The 19,947-nt window shown below is 49.9% G+C and overlaps 1 protein-coding gene across 2 annotated transcripts; it reads left to right on the top strand.

Moving 5' to 3' along the window:
• Positions 1-885: 885 nt before the first annotated feature.
• On the top strand, positions 886-14,757 carry TSKS (testis specific serine kinase substrate). Of its 2 annotated transcripts, none has more exons than XM_007463384.1 (11): positions 886-1,103; positions 1,349-1,562; positions 9,081-9,176; positions 9,378-9,461; positions 9,794-9,877; positions 10,456-10,736; positions 11,203-11,397; positions 12,251-12,424; positions 13,098-13,233; positions 14,283-14,450; positions 14,582-14,754. In XM_007463384.1, the coding sequence occupies exons 1-11, from the start codon at positions 934-936 to the stop codon at positions 14,657-14,659; spliced, it is 1,680 nt and encodes a 559-aa protein (XP_007463446.1). In that variant the 5' UTR covers positions 886-933; the 3' UTR covers positions 14,660-14,754. The 2 variants fall into 2 exon arrangements, with proteins under 2 accessions (XP_007463446.1, XP_007463445.1); XM_007463383.1 differs by having other exon boundaries at positions 934-1,103; positions 14,326-14,450; positions 14,582-14,757.
• The last annotated feature ends 5,190 nt before the right edge of the window (positions 14,758-19,947 follow it).

Below are 19,947 nucleotides of genomic sequence, written 5' to 3'. Positions count from 1 at the left end.
ACAGTTCCACAGAGAAGAGTGTGAAGACACAGGGAAAAGATGGCCATCTACAAACCAAGGAACACCTAAGGATACCAGATACTAGGAGAGAGGCACAGATTCTCCCTCACAGCCTCAGAAGGAACCAACCCTGCTGACATCTTGACCTTGGACTTCTGGCCTCCAGAACTTCCGGACAATAACTATCTATGGTTTAAGACACTCAGTCTGCAGGACTTTGTTACAGCAGTCCCGGGGTCTAACACAACTCCAAATATTCAACATGCACATAATGAACTATAGTTCAGTGCTTGTTTAGATTCTTTAATAGGCAGAATTCACACACAATAAAAGGCTCAAATCCCAGGTGCACAAATCGACAAGCTTTGACAAATGTCCACATGGCCATCACCCAGTTTTGATTCCCTTTATATCACGTTCGGACATCTGGTATTTTTGGTTTGTTCCTATTGCCTGCCTGTCCCCTTCCAACCCCCCATAGAATGTAAGATCCTCCAGTGCTGGTATTCAATCCTCATTGTCCCCCAGATCCTGGGAAAGTGACAAATCCAATGTATTACATGATGAAGCAAGTCTGAATGGGGGGGCTGGGTGACCCCACAGTGAGTTTCAGAGAAAGGTAATTTGGACCCCTCCCAAGAACCAGTGGGTCCATCCACTATAAGTTCTGGACTAGAATGAATTTCACTGTGTTTCTAAGGGGAGGGACAGATCAGGGTGGAACTAGAATCCTGAACGAGAGTTCACTGAGCCCCCCTGGGGAATGTGCCAAGTCACGTTTCCCCACCCTTGTGCCCCCCCCGTTACTGGGGCCCAGTGGTTGGGTCCTTTATGAGGCAGGCTTGTGGGGAAGGGGACCTTGAGGGTCAGTGGTCAGTGTAGGTGGAGAGCCTCAGAGGAAGGAGCCCCTGGGAGCCGGGCCCTCCACAGGCCATGGCGAGCGTGGTGGTGAAGACGATCTGGCAGTCCAAAGAGATCCATGAGGCTGGGGACCCCCCCGCAGGGGTCGAGAGTCGCTCCCAGCTGGTCCCCGAGGCTCCTGGGGGTGTGACCAGCCCAGTCAAAGGGATCTCAAAGAAAAAGAAGGCCGTGTCCTTCCACGGGTGGGTCTGTCACACCCCGTCGGGGGCAGTTCCAGCACCCAGCCCTTGCCTCTGACAGAGCACAAGTCCCACTGTGGGTGCTGGTGGAAAGGGAGGAAAACAGGCAGAAGGGATGGAGGAGAAAGAAGAAAGCAGGCGGCGAGGTTGAAATCAGAGAGAGTAGGGAACGTGCAGACAGGGAGGCGGGAGGGGCCATACCCTGCTGGGGTGGCATCTTGACCCTCCTGCCTGTTTCTCCTCCCTAGGGTGGAGCCTCGGATGTCCTATGAGCCAATGCACTGTTGCCTGAACCTCAAACGGTCCTCAGCCTGCACCAATGTGTCCCTGCTCAACCTGGCCGCCATGGAGCCCACCGACTCCTCGGGGACAGACTCAACCGTGGAAGACAGCGGCCTGCTGGCATTGCCCGTGCCCATCCCACCCTGGGCTCCAGATGACCCAGACATCACGGAAATACTGGTGAGAGGGCCCTCGGCCGGGCTGGGGAATACGAGGGTTCTCCCCTGGTGGTAGGCAAATACTGAGGATGGGTTGGGAGGGGGGGTGTCTTCTTGATATGGAATGAGAAGGTTCTTGTCACCCTTTGAGGCCCTACAGTCAGCCATGAATCTGCTCCATCCAGGGTGAATGCTGCCGGCTGCCTGCGAGTTGGTCTTTTTTTCATTCAGTCACTTCCAAATGTCCTGGGTGAAGCTGGAGTCACAGATAGGAATCGGGCCAGGTCCCTGCCCCAGGAAAGTCCCCAGTCTGGTGGGAGTGACAGATACAGACTGGGGTGACAAATTCCATAATGGAGGTAACACTGGGGATCCCAGAAAAGGGTCCCTCAAACCAGGCTAGGGGTATCAGGGAAAACTTCTGGAGGAGGCAGTGTTGGACCTGGGCTTTGACGGATAAGCAGGAGTTCTCTGAGTGGACCACCTCAGGCTGTGGGGCAAAACTGGGAGGTGAGCAAGACCTAGGAGAATTTAGAGAATTCCTGACTAGAGCATAGAATGCTACAGCTTGGTCCTTTAACTCTCCCACCAACCTCCACCCCCTGCCAGGCTTCTCCTGAGTCAGACCCTGAACTTGGCTTGACATGGACACTGAGAATTACTCTAACAATAATCACGGCCAGAATACTAATAAGATTCACTAGCGGGAATTCCCTGGCGGTCCAGTGGTTAGGAGTCCAAGCTTCCACTGCAAGGGGCATGGCTTCAATCCCAGCTCAGGAAACTAAGATCCCGCATGCCACACAGCATGGTCAAACAAAAAAAAAAAAAAAAAAAAGATTCACTAGCATATACTGAGCACTTTCTGTGTTCCAGGAGCCTCAGTGCCCTCATCTGTAAAATGGAGATGCACGTGTTTGTTCTTTCAAGAAATATTTCTTAAACACCTACAATGTGCCAGGCACTGCTCTAGGAAGAGGAAATATAGCAGCATCCAAAACAGAGTTCTGGAGAGAATTGCACCCATCTCATGAGGTTGTCATGACAATGAAATGAAATTCATTCATGTAAAATGTTTAGCACAATATTCAGCTGTATGCATGGAATAGTTAGTCCTTATTTTTATCCTCATTTCACAGATGAAGATATTGAGGCCCTAGAAGGTTAATTAGCATACCCAAAGTCATACGGCTTCTAAGTAGTGGAGCTGGGCTTAGGAGTCAGCACCTGCATTGCTGGGGGCAGTAGAGGTCACTGTGGGAGCCCTGAAGAAAAAGGCCTTGGCCCAGCCGACCATGGTCAAGGAAGCCTTTCTAGAAAAGGCAGCACACAAGCTGGAACTTGAAGATAAGGAAGGCAGAATACAGGGAAGGGTATTCCACCTAGCTGGAACAGCATATGCAAAAGGGCAGGAGTTGAAAAGAGCCTGGGGAACATGTCCTTGTGGCTACATTGTGGTGTGTGGGAGAGGTGAGGCTGGCAGGGGGTGGGCACAGGACACAGAGGCTGAGAAATGTGGGCATTCTCCATTCTCTTGAGGACAATGGGGAGCCACTGAGGGTTCCTGGGCAGGAGACAGGAGCAACTCGGCATTTGGGCTCCATGCCCATTTACTGAGCATCTGCTATGTTCCAGGCACTGTGCTACATCCCTATGGTCGGGGGGGGGGGCTCTCGTTTTCCTCTCTTAGAGGTTCTGCAAGGAAGATGAAAACAAAAATAAGTGAGGTAGAGAGAGGTGGAGTGATCTCCTGCAAGGTTAGAGAGCTTGTAAGAAGCAGGGTCAAGACCAGCCCTAGAAGATGCCTCTGGCCCCGGGTGGGAGACGTTTGGAGGGGAGAGACTGGAGGCAGGCAGGCCGAAGAGGAGGCCGGGCGAGGGTCCAGGGTAAGAGGACCAGGTGGAGAGAAGCCAGCAGGCAGAGAGAGAGAGTCCAGGTGGGATGGATGGCCTGGGAGGCATCCCCTCCCGCCAGAACACTTTCCTCCCCTTCTCTTCCAGCATCGCTCAGGCAGCACTTGCAGAGGTCCGCCTCCCACCGGAGCTATTTCTGAGTCACATCCTCCAGAGGATTGTGATGCCTAAGAGCCCTGGGGGGCCAAGATCAAGGTCTGATGCAGCTGCGGCTCACTGTGGGGCTGCAGGGGAGCATCAGCCTCTATGGGGCTTCTCCATAAAATGGAAAAAGTACTGTCAGTCAACACCTTAGGGTATGGGCAGGAAGGTGGGCAGGAAGAACACAGGCTGGCACACAGCATCTGAGCTACATCGGGAGAGAAAGCTGGAGATGGGCAGAGGGCGGGGGCGGAAACCCAGAGAGAAAGGAGGACAGAGACCCAGAGAGAGGAGGACGGGGACCTGGGCCGGGGGACAGAGACAGAAAACCAGAGCTAGAAGGGGCCAGAGACCCAGAGAAGGAAGGAACGAACACCAGAGAGAGAGGTGGGACAGAGAACTAGAGAGGAAAGGAAGAGAACCTGGGAGTGATGGAGACCCTGGGTGAGAGAGTGATAATTCCCAGACTGGATGGAGGGTCAGCAGAAGAATGGTGAAGCAAACAGCTTTGGCTCCTGGCTTTTTTTTTTTTTTTTTGGCCGTGCTGTGCAATTTGTGGGATTTTAGTTCCCTGACCAGGAATCGAACCCAGGGCCCCGGCAGTGAGAGCATGGAGTCCTAACCACGGGCCCACCAGGGAATTCCCTGGCTCCTGTCTTAAGCTCTGACATCTTTATGAGGCCGAAGGATGCAACTGAGGAGGTAGTATTGCTTTGGGGGAAGGTCAGTGCCTCCATGCGGAAATGGCCAGAGCAGGTCTTTTGAGCCCTGCTTGGAAGTTGTCCTGCTGTCTACAGATTTCCCTGAGGCTGCTGCAGCATCTTGGTGCTAAGCCCTTTCCTGGTAGGTCCTGTGTGTTGTCTTTATGTTTAACGATGCTGACGCTAATCACTGCACTTGGCTGATGGATCCTATCATCTTCTAGACCTTTCCTCACCACCACCCACCAGGCAAGGTATCCTCATTCCCATCTGACAAGAAGGGAAACCGAGGCAGGCTCAGAGTGGGGGATCGGATTGCCCAGTTGCATGGCATGTGGATGGCCAAGGAGAGGTTTATCCCCAGGTTTGGCTCCCCACCACCACCACGCCATTCGCTTTTTTAGCCAGGGCTAGCAGCCTCTGCCTTCACCATTCCCCACATCTGCTCTCAGTGAAGCTAAAACTCACCTCCAGTGACCCCAGCTGCACTTTCTCTTTTCCCAAGTATTGACCAAGGGCCTTTCTGGGTTAGCCTGTGTTCCTCCCAACAGCAGCCCTGTGAAGGTAGTTATTAGTCCCTCCCCATTTTACAGGTAGGGAAACAGAGGCTTAGAGAGGTGAAGTCCCTTCCCTGAGGTCACACAGCTAGTAAGTGGAAGAACTGAGTTGACTCCAGAACCTGCTCCCCTAGTTTCCCAGAACAGCTACCTATGGGAAATCCAAGACCGTTGGGTCTTCAGTTTAAAAATATCACAGCTATTGCTGTGAAACAAATGATTCCCGACCTTAAAACAACAAACCTGGAGTGGCTTAATTGGGTGGTTCTGGCTTCGGGTCTCTCATGAGGTTGTAGTCAAGATTTTGGCAGGGGCTGCAGTCATCTGAAGGCTTGACAGGAGCTGGAGGTTGGGCTTCCAAGATGGCACACTCACGTGGCTCTTGGTTGGAGGCCTCAGTTCCTTGCCACACGGGCCTCTCCATAGGTAGTTGCTTAGAACATGGCAACTATCATTCTCCAGATTAAGAGCGAGCAAGAAGGAAGACATGGTTCCTCTTATGAACTCATTTCTTAAGTCACATACCATCACTTCTGCCTTATTGTATTTACTAGGTATGAGTCACTAAGTCCAGCTGACACTCAAGTGACGGGAATAAGGCTGCACATTTTAAAAGAGCCTCAAAAAATTTGTGGGCATATTTTAAACCACCATGGTTTTGTGTGGGTTTTATTGGTTTTTGATTTTTTTCTTTTTTGTAGGTGCCCTTCACCAGGATGAGGAAGTTCCCTTGGGCTTCTAGTTTGTTGAGTGTTTTTATCATGAAAGGGCATTGGATTTTGTCAAATGCTATTTCTCTATTCATTGACATGGTTGTATTTTTTCCCCCTATATTTTACTAATACGGAATGTTACGTGGGTTAATTTTCACGTTGAACCAATTTTGCATTCCTGGGATAAATCCTACTTGGCATGGTGTATAATCCTTTTTATATGCTGCTGGACTTGGTTTGCCAGTATTTTGTTGAAAATTTTGTGGCTGCTTTCAGAAGGAATATTGATCTGTAGTTTTATTATTTGGTGATGTCTTTGCTTTTGGTATCAGGGTAACATTGGCCTTGCTTTTTTGTTTTTTTGTTTTTGTGAAGGGTTTGAGATGAATTGGCAGCAACTCTTTTTCAAATGATTGGTAGAATTCACCAGTGAAGCCATCTGGGCTTTTTTTGTTGGAAGTTTTAAAATTACTAACTCAACCTCTTATTACAGGTCTATCCAGATGTCCGAGCTCTTCTTGAGTTAGTGTTTTGCTAGGAATTTGTCCATTTCATCTAGATTAGCAAGTTTGATGACATACAACTGTTCATAGTGTTCCCTTGTCATCTTTTCTCTTTCCGTAAGATTAGTAGTAATGTCCCCTCTTTCCTTCCTGATTTTAGTAATTTGAGTCTTCTTCCTCTTTTTCATGGTCAGTCTAGCTTTAAAATTTGTCAATTTTGTTGACCTTTTCAAAAAACCAACTTCTGGTTTTGTTGATTTTTCTCTTACTGTTTTTCTATTCTCTAGTTCATTTTTTTCCACTCTAATTTTTATTATTTCCTTCATCCTGCTAGCTTTGGGTTAAGTTGTCTCTTCTTTTTCTAGTTTCTTAAGGTGGAAGATTAGGTTACTGATCTTAAGTTCTTTATTTTTTTTATACTTGCGGTACACGGGCCTCTCACTGCTGTGGCCTCTCCCGTTGCGGAGCACAGGCTCCAGACGCGCAGGCCCAGTGGCCATGGCCCACGGGCCCAGCCTCTCCGCGGCATGTGGGATCCTCCCAGACCAGGGCACGAACCCGTGTCCCCTGCATCGGCAGGCGGACTCTCAACCACTGCGCCACCAGGGAAGCCCTTAAGTTCTTTTTTGATGTAGGTGTTTACAGCTCTAAATTTCCCTCAAAGTATTGCCTCTGCTGCATCTCACAAGTTTTGGTATGTTGTGTTCTCATTTTCCCTCATTCCTAAGTATAATTTCTCTTGTGATTTCCTCTTCTACCCATTGGCTGCTTATGAGTGTGTTGTTTAATTTCCATATATTTGTGAGTTTCTCAAATTTCTTTCTGCTGTTGATTCCTGATTTCATTCTACTGAGGTCATTGAGGTCAGAAAACATACTTTGTTTTCAAATCCTTTTAAATTTATTGAGACTTGTTTTGTCACTTAATATATGGTCTGTCCTCGACCATATGAACAACATTTAATTTCACTTGAGAAGAATGTGTATTCTTTTGTTGGGTGGAATGTTCTGTAGGTGCCTGTTAGGTCTGGTTGGTTTATAGTGTTGTCCAAGTCTTCTATCTCCTTGTTGATCTACTCTCTAGTTGTTCAATCCATTCTTGAAAGTGAGGTATTGTAGTCTCCAACCATTACTGTTAAATTGTCAATTTCTCCCTTCAATTCTGTCAGTGTCTTTTTTTTTCTTTTTGGCCATGCTGTGGGGCTTGCAGATCTTAGTTCCCTGACCAGGGATTGAAACTGGGCCCTCGGCAGTGAAAGCACAGAGTCCTAACCACTGGACTGCCAGGGAATTCCCAATGCTAACAGTTTTTGATTCATGTGTTTTGAAGCTCTATTAGGTGCATATATATTTATGATTGTTATAATCCCCTCAGTGACTTGACTCACAGTTTTGGCCAGTTTGGAGGGGTGGAATTTGGGGGTTCCCCACTCCACCATTTTGCTGATGTCAGCTTAATACAATATTTCTTATCACACTTGTTATGCAGTTATGCAAGAAATGTGAAGTCGTTCCCATTTTACAACGGAGGAAGCTTTTGCTCTCTCTTCTCTCTTTGTGTATTAGTTCAGCAGCTGTGAAAGAAACCAAAATAGCTGGTTGAAGCAGGATAGTTTGTTGCTCACATAAATGTCTCAAGTATAGCAGGTCTCTTCAAATGCAGGAGGTTAGAGGCTCCAGTGTTCTGGGGGCTCAGCTATTAAGTCACAAGTTTGGCTGCTGTAACAAAAAGGTACAAAGTAGCATAGTTTAAACAAGATGGAAAATGTTCTCTTGGTTACATATATAAAAGTATTCATAAATGGTTGGAATTAAGTATGGCAGCTTCATAGGGTTGAGGATTCAGTTTTGTTTTTGTTTTTTTGTGGTACGCGGGCCTCTCACTGCTGTGGCCTCTCCCGTTGTGGAGCACATGCTCCGGACGCACCGGCTCACGGGCCCAGCCGCTTCGCGGCATGTGGGATCCTCCCGGACCGGGGCACGAACCTGCGTCCCCTACATCAGCAGGCGGACTCTCAACCACTGCGCCACCAGGGAAGCCCCAGTCTTCTTTTATATTGTGTCCTCCATCTCATGGTCCAAGATGGCTGCTCTGGCTTTAGCTATCAACATTGTAGGGAGAGAGAAAGGGAGGTGTGCTCCCTACTTTTCTTTATTAAAGGCATGACTTGGAAATTGCCTACATTATTTCCACTCATATTCCATTGGCCAGAACTTAGTCACATGGCCACACCTGGCTGTAAGGGCAGCTGGGAATTGTAGTCTTTGGCTGAGCAGTGATGTACCAGGCTAACTCTTCTATAAATGTGGAAATGGGAGAGCGGAGATCCTATCACATGCATCCCTCCTGAGCCAGTTTGTTTGACAGGAGTCACAAAGCATTTTATGGTGACATAAGGTAGCAATGAACAGAGGCCATATGGCGTCATGGTTTGAAACAAAGGCTCTGAGCATAAATTCTGACAAGGCCACCTCCTGTCTCGTGTACCTGGGAGTACAAGGGACATCCCCTCTCTGGGCCTCATTTGCCTTGCTTGCAAAATGGGGCAAATAACCTCAAGAGGTGTGGTTGTGAGGAATAAAAAGGAAAATGTGGGTAAGGGCTTGGCTTGGTGCATAGTGAGTGCTGATATCTGGAAAGTGGGTTGTCTTTAGAATTCTTCACTGCCTGGAGGGAAAGACAGGCATGTGTTTTAACAGTTAATCTTATTTATGTCTGTGGACCCCAAAGGCATTTATCTCAGGTTAAGACCATCCTCCTCCTCCCCCATGTCTGAGCTCCCCACCCCGCACTCCCTCCTGGATCCTACTTATTTTTCTTGCCATCCGCTAAGCAGAAAACGAGGCTGCCCCCTGGTTTTATACCAAGAATCAAAGAGGCGCAGCCCTGGCCCCAAATTCCACAGCTATTTCAGGGCAGAATCAAGGTGTAAAGCTAGTTCTAGACTTTCTCTTGTGGTTGTGGTTTGCTCCCACGCACCCACTGACCCACCTGTCTCCCGTTCTTCCCCAGAGTTGGGTTAACAGTGGATTGGTCCACGCCAAAGACTCCATCACCAGCTTGAAGGAAAAGACCACCCGGGTTAACCAGCACGTGCAGACGCTGCAGGTCGTGAGGACCACCCGCCCCCTCCCGCAACAGCTCCTCTTCCCCCAGGGTCACGCTGCCCTCTCAGAGCTATCCTCCAACTCAATGCACCCATAGCCCAGTTGGGGAGACTGAGGCTCAGAAGGGAAGCTTCCCGACTCTCCTCCCCACGGGGTGTCTCCTTGAGGCCCTGGCTAACCCCTCCTCCCTTCCATGCTCCAGAGTGAGTGTTCTGTGCTGAGTGAGAATCTAGAGAGAAGGCGGCAAGAGGCGGAAGAACTAGAAGGGTACTGTAGTCAACTCAAGGTGAGCCGCTGTGGGGCAGGAGCGGGGCGGGAGCAGGAAGCGGAAGTAGGAAAAGGGTGAGAGGAAGTGGGGAGGAATGGAGTGGTGGACAGGAGACAGGTGGGGTGAAGTGGAAAAGGAGCATGGCAGAGTTCCGAGGAAGAACCAATTCTTTAGCCAAGGGAACCAAGCCGGCAAAGGGCAGACCAATAAGCAGAAAGCAGACCTTGCGGAAGGAGGGGGCGTGCCTTAAACGCGGGGGGTGGAGGCTATATGGAAAATAGCGAGGGTAAGGGTTGGGAGAAGGAACTGGAATGGGAACGCAGGGGCCCCGCCCTGGTGTCCTGACCCAGGAGAACTGCCGGAAGGTGACCCGGTCGGTGGAAGATGCTGAAATAAAAACCAACGTCCTGAAGCAGAACTCTGCTCTGCTGGAGGTAAGGGGGAGGGGTCTAAGGGTTTAAGGAAGGTACTCAAGTAACCGAGGTACTTGAGGTAGACTTCAGGTGGGACTTCCCGCCCTGCCACCACCACCACCACCACACTGCCCCTTCATGTTCATGGTCATACTTTTCCATGCACAGTCATATTCAAGTCTCGGAGAGAGGGATTCGTATCGGACTTGGAGTGGGAATGCCTGTGCTGCCCACATACCCATTCATTTCCCACCAAAATGTTGGAAAAGCTTCAGCTGTTCTTCCTAAACAGGAGGGACAGGAATTGGATGCCTTCGAGGATTAGAGTGAGGGTGGAGGGATAGATATGGAGACAAAGAGGCAGGCATTCGGTCCAAGGTGAGTTGGACTCCAGCTGGGCTTCGAATGGGGCATCCCTCCCTAGTAACAGCAAGCGGGAGTCCATTAAGACTTCAGGTGGGACTTCCCGATATCCCGTGTCCACATCCATTCACTTTCCAGCCTCAGGAATTCACTGGGCGGATTTGGTGGTGGAGGCGGTGGTAGTGGTGGGAGGCAAGGGGCCGGACGCAGTAACCCTGCTCTCTTTCCCCACCCAGGAGAAGCTGCGCTACCTCCAGATGCAGGATGAGACGCCCAGGAGGCAGGAGGCTGAGCTGCAGGGGCTGGAGCAGAAGCTGGAGGCTGGCCTCTCCCGCCACGGCCTGGGCCTCGCCACCCAGCCCCCAGGCTGCTCCAGCCCGCCAGGGAGCCCCGACGAATCCCCTCGACGGCGAGGCCTGGCCCCAGGCGGCTGGGGAATGGGGCCCCGGGCAGGGGAGGGCCCCATCGTGAGCGAGCAGGAGTTGCAGAAGGTCTCTGCCTACCTTGAGGAGCTGAGGTGAGTGGGATCCTGGGATGGGCCCAGGGGCTGGAGCCTCGAAGACGAGCGTTCTGGGGGCGGTGACCCGGAAGGGCAGGACTTTGAAGAACCGAGTTTTGAATACAGGGCCGGTGGCAGGGGGGTCCGCGTCTGGTGAAAATGAGGTGGGCGGGTTTGGGGACGTGGCAGGTCTTTGGAGGCTCCAACTCCGGGGGACAGGGTTGGCGCGAGCGGTATCTTGAGGAAGCAATGTCTGGAGGAGCTGATGTGGGGCTGGGAGGCAGGCCGAGAGAAGGCCAGGATACCTGATAAGGGGATAGAGGCAGGGTTCTGGAGGACATGCGAGGATCCCAATAAATGAACAGGACAGGAGAATTCGGGGACTGGGTGGGTCCGGAGCCACGGGCGTGGTCTTGGCGGGGCGCGGCGGACGGGGGCGTGTCCAGACCTAGCCCTGACGCGTTCCTTACCGCTACCCCTACAGGAGGGAGGTGTCCTCACTGACCGCCCGGTGGCATCAGGAGGAGGGGGCCGTGCAGGAGGCCCTACGGCTGCTCGGGGGCCTAGGCGGCAGGCTCGACAGCTTCCTGGGCCAGTGGGAGCGAGCGCAGCGCGAGCAGGCTCAGGCCGCGCGGGGCCTGCAAGAGCTGCGGGGCCGGACGGAAGAGCTGTGCACCATGTAAGGGCCCAGACTAGCGCACGGGGCGGGGACGTGGGAGAGCGAAGCCTTGAGGGAAAGGGGTGGGCCAATCAGCTGGAGCCAATCGGATGGAGCGCGTATACTGACAGGTGGAAGCCCCAGTTAGAGAGTAGGGAGGGGCGTGTTATGCCTAAGAAGGACTGAGGGGCGGAGCCACTTAGAGAAGAGGTGAGTTCCACACCTTACAAGGACAAGGGGCGGAGCCAAGTAGGAACAGGGGAAACCAATTAGAGAACAGGGAGGTACATTCCCGACAATAAAACGCAAAAGGAGGTACCAGTCAGAGCAGAGGGGCCAAGGCAGAGCGGGGTATTGAAAACTGGGTGGAGACAGAGGTGCTGGGCTAATTTTGGGTGGAGCCTTGCTGGGACTACAGGTTTCCCTGCCATCCAAAAGTAGAGCAGTTCCTGTGAAACCTTCGGTAAGCCAAAATAGCATAAACGAAGAAGCAATTACCTTAGAATACATCTTGCTAACAGATGCACAAAATAAATTGAGATAAAGCACAGGTGCCCATAGACAACAGAGTTCAAAGCTATGGTGGCTTGGTGCTGAGATACTGGGTGTAGTTCTCAGAGAAGGGGCTTGGTGGCGCCACCCTCGCTGCTTGGAGTGTGTCCTGCTTCTGTAACAACTTGCTACAAAACAAATGCTTTGCGCTTTTTTTCATAAAAGGGCAAATCCTCTTCGGACTTATTTTGGTTAGTGAAAACAGGTACTAATGTAGGCCTTTTGTAAAAATGAAGTGGGGTAAGGCGAACTCAAAAATCGGAGGAGGCCTGTATACTGTTGGAGAGGCGACCTCACTGTACTGTTTACTCTCACACCGCAGGGTGGAGCGGTCAGCAGTGTCTGTGGCTTCACTGAGGAGCGAACTGGAGGCGCTGGGCCCAGTGAAACCGATTCTGGAGGAGCTTGGGCGGCACTTTCAGAGCTCTCGTAGAGGGTCTGACCGCTCTATGAACCTGGATCGGGCCCCCCAAGGCTCCTGTGCCCGCTGTGCCAGGTAAGGGGGCAGCGCCTGGCTCCAGGTGCATTCTGCATCATATTGAGGACAAGCACTGAAGGAGATGAGACTTTAGCAAGAGTGGAGAGGGAAATTCATTGTGGGAGACAGGGCATCCCCATGTATTATAGGATGGGCCAGTCTCGCGGCATTATGGGAGTCACATTTCTTCCCTCCCCACAAGGTGAAGTCAGTGTCTTGTGGGACGCAAGAAAGACTTGATATGTTTCGAGCATCTTGGATTTCCAGTGCATTGTGGGAAGGCTGGGCAGTGGTACTGGGTGGGAGGCAGGTTTTCTCAGTGCATCATAGGGAAATGAGACCTTGGGGTGTGGGAAGCCGACAGATACCATGCTTGATCTGTGTTAGGAAGGGTGCAGGGCATTTCCAGTACAACATGGGATCGGTTTTAACTAGTGCATTGTGGGAAATGTGTTTTTGATGAACCGAGGACCGTGTGGTGGAAATCCCCAGGCACTGTGAGAACTCGCCACGCTGTGGGAACCAGAGCATACCAGATGAACTGTAGTTTGGGCCCAGTGCATGGTGGGAAGGTTGCCTGGGTGCATAGTGGAAATGGGACCTGGGTGGAGGCTGGGGAGATGGGCATGGTGTATCCTGGGAATGGAGTTGGTCCGAGGCCTCTTTCACCTGGTGACTACCCCTCCCCCAGCCAGGGACAGCAGTTGTCCACGGAGTTCTTGCAGCAGCTGCTGGAGCGAGCGCTGACCCCACTAGTGGACGAGGTGAAGCAGAGGGGCCTGGTTCCTGCCTGCCCCAGCTGCCAGAGGCTACACAAGAAGATTCTGGTACCAAGGACCATGGGCCACTGTGCCCCACTTTTTGGTCAGGGCAGGGCGGGGGAGCCCCAGGCACAAGGATACTTCTGGTGTGTGGCAGGATGGGAAGGATGAGCTGTGGGCAGCAGATGTTGGGGGGACGCTTGGTTCTAATACTTCGGGACGGGGTGAGAGGGGAGCTGTTTGGTGTTTAGTGAGTCATATGGGTGATGGATATGGGCCCAAAGCATGATGGGACATGGATCTGGTGCACTGTGGGACAGAGGAGACAAACACCAGTCTATAGCTTCATGGAATATAAGCCTGATTTTCTATGAGCCTTAAGAGAGGCAATGCATTATATGGGATCACTGAGATCAGAGAGGGGACCCAGCGAATAGCAAGTCACAGTAAGCTAATGCATTATGGGAAATGGAACCACAGCTCTTCGTGAGGCATTGCACACAGACTCAGGCCCAATAACATGGAACTTGAGGCTGGTGTACATTCTGAAACATAGAGATCTAGTATATTATGGGATATTGGCCTAATGTATGATGGGGTATGAGTTGTAGTGGGTGAAACAGACAAATGAGGCAGTAACGGACAGTCATGTGGCAGATCTAGAGGACTAAGACATGATAGACATGGGGGCTGGTACATTGTGGGATATAGGGAACCAGAGCACTGAGGACTATTACTGTGAATGAGAGACTGGCCTAATAGATAAGATGTGGGGGTCACATCCCATAATGTGAATTATGGGATGTAGATGATCACCATGTGATGGGATACCAGGGCCCAGACATCAAATGCATGATGGCTCATGGGCATTAGGGGACAATGTGATAGACGCTGACTTACTGCTTACAGGGACAAAGAAGGCCAGTGCAACAGGGGACAGACAGTGGGACAGACACAAGTCTAGTGCACATTGGGACTTGGGAGGCCCAGTGCACTGTGGGATGCTGGGGTCAGCCTCAGGCTCAAGGCATGATGGGATACTCTGGGGGAGGAATGCGGACCCTAGGGGACCCTGCCCTTTGCCCTCCACGATCCAGATCCCCCTCCACTCCCAGCCCAGTCCAGTAAGCCTAGCAGCACCTACACTCCTCTCCCCAGGAGCTGGAGCGCCAGGCCTTGGCCAAACATGTCAGGGCAGAGGCCCTGAGCTCCACCCTTCGGCTGGCCCAAGACGAAGCCTTGCGGGCCAAGAACCTGCTGCTGACAGACAAGATGAAGCCGGAGTGAGGAAGGAGGCTGAGGGCATGGGAGGAGGGTGAGGTCTTGGGGAAAGGGCTTGAGTCACCCCCGGCTTCCACACCAGCCCCGAGGCATCGGGCCTCCCGAGCACTAACTGCCCACTCTCTCGTTACAGGGAGAAGGTGGCCGCTCTGGACTATCTACACTTGAAGATGTGCTCTCTCCACGATCAACTCAGCAACCTGCCACTTGAGGGGTCCATGGGGACAATGGGGGGAGGAAGTGATGGGGGAACTCCCCCAAAACGTGGGGGCCCAACCCCTGAGCAATAAATGGCCCCTCATGCTGGCATGAATTCCATCTCCTTTTTGGCACCAAAAGAGGGCCAGTAAAATTGCACACACACCATGCACCAGCCTCTGTGCTCACTATGACTTGGTCCTCAGCGAAAAGGGTGTCGATGGTGGTACAGTTCTTTAGTTGCTTGGGGTTTTGTTGTTTTTTAATATTTATATATTTATTTGCTTTTTTAATTTGGCTGCACCGGGTCTTAGTTGCTGCTCACAGGATCTTTTAGTTGCGGCATGTGCGATCTGCGTTGCGGCATGCGGGATCTAGTTCCCTGACCAGGGATCGAACCCAGGCCCCCTGCATTAGGAGCTCAGAGTCTTAACCACTGGACCACCAGGGAAGTCCAGTACAGTTCTTTGAAAAGGAGGCAGGGGGTAGAAATAAGGTTCTGTGGTGCAGTTTGAACCTGTCAAGCCAACATTTTTTAGGATGACTTTTACTAGATAATGATATTGTCTACCACTGTGTAAAAAAACTACCCTCCCCTCCAAAAAACTTAGCTGCTTATAACATATTATCTTACACTTCTGAGGGTCAGGAATCTGGGAGTGGCGTAGCTGGATGGTACTGACTCAGGGTCCTCAAGAGTTTTCGTCAGGATATCAGCTGGGGCTGTTGTCACCTGAAGGCTTGCCTGGGGCTGGATGTTATACTTCCAAGATGGCACATTCACATGGCTTTTGGTTGGAGGCCTCAGTTTCTCATGGCAGCTAACTTCCCCCAGGGCAAGCAGTCTAAGAACAAGCTGGAAGCTAAGATGCCTTTAATGACCTAGTCTTCGAAGTTACATACCATCATTTTCTCTTTATATTCACTAGAACTGAGTCACTAAGTCCAGATCATACACACAGGGTGTGTCAAAGAATCTGCAGACATATTTTGAAGAGAATGTCAATTTGTGTATATATTTTAAACCACCACACTAATACTATTTTTAAATGTACAGTTGAAATATAAACAGAAAAGTCCACAAGTTAAAAGTGAACAGCTTAGGGCTTCCCTGGTGGTGCAGTGGTTGAGAGTCTGCCTGATGATGCAGGGGACACAGGTTCATGCCCCGTTCCAGGAAGATCCCACATGCCGTGGAGTGGCTAGGTCCGTGAGCCATGGCCGCGGAGCCTGCGGGTCCGGAGCCTGTGCTCCGCAACGGGAGAGGCCACAACAGTGAGAGGCCCGCGTACCGCAAAAAAAAAAAAAAAAAAAAAAAAGTGAACAGCTTGGACTTCCCTGGTGGCGCAGTAGTTAAGAATCTGCCTGCCGGGCTTCCCTGATGGCGCAGTGGTTGAGAGTCCGCCTGCCGATGCAGGGGACACGGGTTCGTGCCCCGGTCTGGGAAGATCCCACATGCCACGGAGCGGCTGGGCCCGTAAGCCATGGCCGCTGAGCCTCCACGTCCGGAGCCCGTGCTCCGCAATGGAAGAGACCACAACAGTGAGAGGCCCATGTACCGGAAAAAAAAAGAAAAGGAATCTGCCTGCCAATGCAGGGGACACGGGTTCAAGCCCTGGTCTGGGAAGATTCCACATGCCGCAGAGCAACTAAGCCCGTGCGCCACAACTACTGAGCCTGTGCTCTAGAGCCCACAAGCCACAACTACTGAGCCCGTGTGCCACAACTACTGAAGCCCGCGGGCCTAGAGCCTGTGCTCTGCAACAAGAGAAGCCACCGCAATGAGAAGCCTGTGCACAGCAACAAAGACCCAGTGCAGCCAAAAATAAATACTTTTTTTAAAAAAGCCAGTCGTTTAAAAAAAAAGTGAACAGGGCTTCCCTGGTGGCACAGTGGTTGAGAGTCCGCCTGCCGATGCAGGGGACACGGGTTCGTGCCCTGGTCCAGGGAGATCCCACATGCCGCAGCGCGGCTGGGCCCGTGAGCCATAGCTGCTGAGCCTGCGCGTCCGGAGCCTGTGCTCCGCAACGGGAGAGGCCACAAGAGAGAGAGGCCCGCGTACCAAAAAAAAAAAAAAAAAAGTGAACAGCTCAATGAATTCATGAAATGGACATGTTTGTGTTAACCACCACCGAGATTTAGAAACTACACCTGACCAGCATTCCCTGAATCTCAATCACTACCCTTTCCTTCTACCCCAAAGGTAACCCCTATTCTCCTAATACCATTGCAATAAGGTAAGAAAAGAGAGACTACAGGATAGGAAAGGAAGAAAACTATCATTATTCTGAGATGGCATAACTGTACATATAATCACAGAGAATCCAACAGAATCTATAAATTACTAAAAATCAGTGAGTTTAGCAAGGAAGCTGAATAAAAGGTGACGTAAAAAAATTATCTCTGTATGCCAGTGATGAAAGTTTAGAAAATGAAAAACTTTCAAAGGTGCTATTTCTGAGTAGCATAAAACTAAAAAATGTCTAGGAATCCAACAAAAGATAAATTATGATCTCTACATCAAACTTTAAAATATTATTGCGAGAAGTTAAAGACCTTAACAAATGGGGAGTTATACCATATTCATGGTTTATAAGATGTCATTATAAAGATGTTACTTCTCTCCAATTGATTTATAGATTTGAAGATAGCAGATAGGAGATTTATTAATGTGGTTCTGTTTGTACCAACAAGACAGTGGGAACTGGGGGATCTAAAATCTCTCAGAGGATGAATAATTATTCTTGTTTTATATAGTGCTATGGACTCTATGTGTCCCTCAAAATTCATATGTTCAAGCCCTAATCCCCAATGTGGTGGCATTTAGAGATGGGGCCATTGGGAGGTAATCAGATGAGGTCATGAGGGTGGAGCCTCATGATGGGATTAGTGCCTTTTTAAGAAGAGACAATCTCTCTCCCTACCCTGTGAAGATACAGCAAGGAGGCAGCCATCTGCAAATAAGGAAGCAAGCTTTTCACCAAGCACTAAATCTGCCAGCACTTTGCCCTGGGATTTCCCAGCCTCCTGAACTGTGAGAAATAAATTGTTTGCACTATCCAGTCTCCGGAATTTTGTTATAGCAACCTGAACTGAGGAAGCTACAGAGGAGGAACTAGGTCCAGAGAGGATAAATTATTGACACAAGGATACATAGTTAATGGGTAAAAGAACCAGAATTACAACATTTTATATTCCTCCTAGAGACAATGTATCCTAGGGATAACTGTAATCCCATTTTCCCCCTACATAGATATCATTTCATTGAAGTTCAAGCAGATGAACACCTAATCCCAGAATCCCATTTTGGGGATCTGTTTCCTGAGGTCACTCTTTGCACCAAGAACCACAGCAGTCAAGGCTCAACTGAGGGACTTCCCTGGCAGTCCAGTGGTTAAGACTCCATGCTTCCACTGCAGGGGGCACAGGTTAGATCCCTGGTCATGGAACTAAGATCCTGCAAGCCACACGGCACAGCCAAAAAATAGAAAATTTTAAAAATTAAAATTTAAAAAAGGTAAACATGGTAAAAGACTCAATATCACTCTCCTTGTGGCCATTTTTAGTGCCCATTTTTAGTAACCTTTAGGGCATTTTTAGTGCCCTAAAGGTTAATTGCAGTAGCTACTTGATCACCCAAGTCACTTATTTCAGTTGGAACCTCATCACAGTCAACATGGATGCTAATATATGATTTACCATGATGCCACTGCAGAGTATGGATTACTAGCATCCCATTTCTTGGCAAGGAGCTCATCACTACGTTCAAATCCTAAAAAACAACTAAACCACCTCCAAACCCCATCTTTTGACAATCTGCTTCTTGCCAATATTGATGTCAGCCAAGACATATTCAGGAGGGCTTCCCTGGTGGCGCAGTGGTTAAGAATCCTCCTGCCAGTGCAGGAGACACGGGTTCGAGCCCTGGTCCGGGAAGATCCCACATGCCGTGGAGCAACTAAGCCCGTGCGCCACAACTACTGAGCCTGCGCTCTAGAGCCTGCGAGCCACAACTACTGAGCCTGTGCGCCTAGAGCCCTTGCTCTGCAACAAGAGAAGCCACAGCAATGAGAAGCCCGCGCACCACAACGAAGACCCAACGCAACCATAAATAAATTTTTTTTTTTTTAAAAAAAGATCTATTCAGGAGACAGAAATCACACCAGTTACTTTCACAGAGATGATTTCATATAAAGAAATGTTACTTAGGTATGAAGTGTTGGTAACCAGGTAACTGAAAAGGCAAAAAGAGAGCCCTATGCTATCATGGTCGTAGTAACTACGGGAAGCAGCTAACACCCCTGGTGCAGGAAAAACAAAGGATATAGGTTAGAATTACGAAAACTAAACACTTGGATGAGAGGCGCACTGAAGATGAAACTCAGACCATGAGGAGGAGGGGACTGTTCAGATGGTGCAGTTGTATCTGACCTCAGAGGACCACCAGGGACTAGGACCTTCCTTGGAAAAACCCTGAAATGGTGCTGGCATCTGTGAGGGTGTGCAAGATTTGGAAAAACTGCAAACTAGATTTAGCAGCTGCTACAGGAAGGAACTGCCTCAGCTGGGGTAAAGAAGCTGTGCTGGGTGATGCTGATGAGAACAAGAAACTGACAGGAAATAAGCAAAGAGCAAACCGGAAGAGCCCAGTCCCACTGCTTCCTCCAGGCTTCTACAGTCCCTTTGGTGCCCCCTATTGGCAGAGTCGAACACAGCCAGTCGGCAAAGAAGAAGCGAGGTTTGCAGAGTCCCAGATTCACAAGGGAGTGAATTTGAAACCAAGAGATAATAGCTTAATAACTGGGCCCACATAACTGTAGTGTGTGCCAAGGACTAGCGGCTATGAGTAATCCAATCCCGTACCCCTAAGGCCCAAATATATCTTTTAAAGCATGCTTGAATACCTGAGAGTAATTATTTTCCTGGATAGATAGTCTGAATGTTGTGCTGATGTTAATTCTATCCAAGTTCCATTGTGGTTTTAATGCAAATTCAATCAAAATCCCAATGAGATTATTTTTAAAAGAATTTTATCCAATTACTCTAAAGGTCTTCTGAAGAAATAAGATGAGAGAAGCAAAGTGTTTTTTTTTCTACAGAAGAGTAATAAGATGGGTCTAAAGCCAATATATTAAAATATAAGGTAACACTAATCATGTGGTTCTGAAGGAAGATTAAAAAGATGATAAAATGGACTTCCCTGGTGGCGCAGTGGTTAAGGCTCCACCTGCCAAAGCGGGGGACACGGGTTCAAGCCCTGGTCAGGAAGATCCCACATGCTGCACAGCAACTAAGCCCATG

Source organism: Lipotes vexillifer, unplaced genomic scaffold, assembly GCF_000442215.2.
Source record: "Lipotes vexillifer unplaced genomic scaffold, Lipotes_vexillifer_v1.1 scaffold802, whole genome shotgun sequence".
Lineage (NCBI taxonomy): Eukaryota > Metazoa > Chordata > Mammalia > Artiodactyla > Lipotidae > Lipotes > Lipotes vexillifer.
The sequence above is the reverse complement of the archived record's forward strand: the minus strand, read 5'-3'. Positions and strand labels throughout refer to the sequence as shown.

Bases quoted from the DNA above. Each gene is read 5' to 3' on its own strand.
- TSKS (XM_007463383.1), top strand. From the start codon at position 934: ATGGCGAGCGTGGTGGTGAAGACGATCTGGCAGTCCAAAGAGATCCAT. The intron at 9,878-10,455 runs GTAAGGGGGAGG...TTCCCCACCCAG, and splicing joins AGAACTCTGCTCTGCTGGAG to GAGAAGCTGCGCTACCTCCA. The intron at 11,398-12,250 runs GTAAGGGCCCAG...CTCACACCGCAG, and splicing joins ACGGAAGAGCTGTGCACCAT to GGTGGAGCGGTCAGCAGTGT.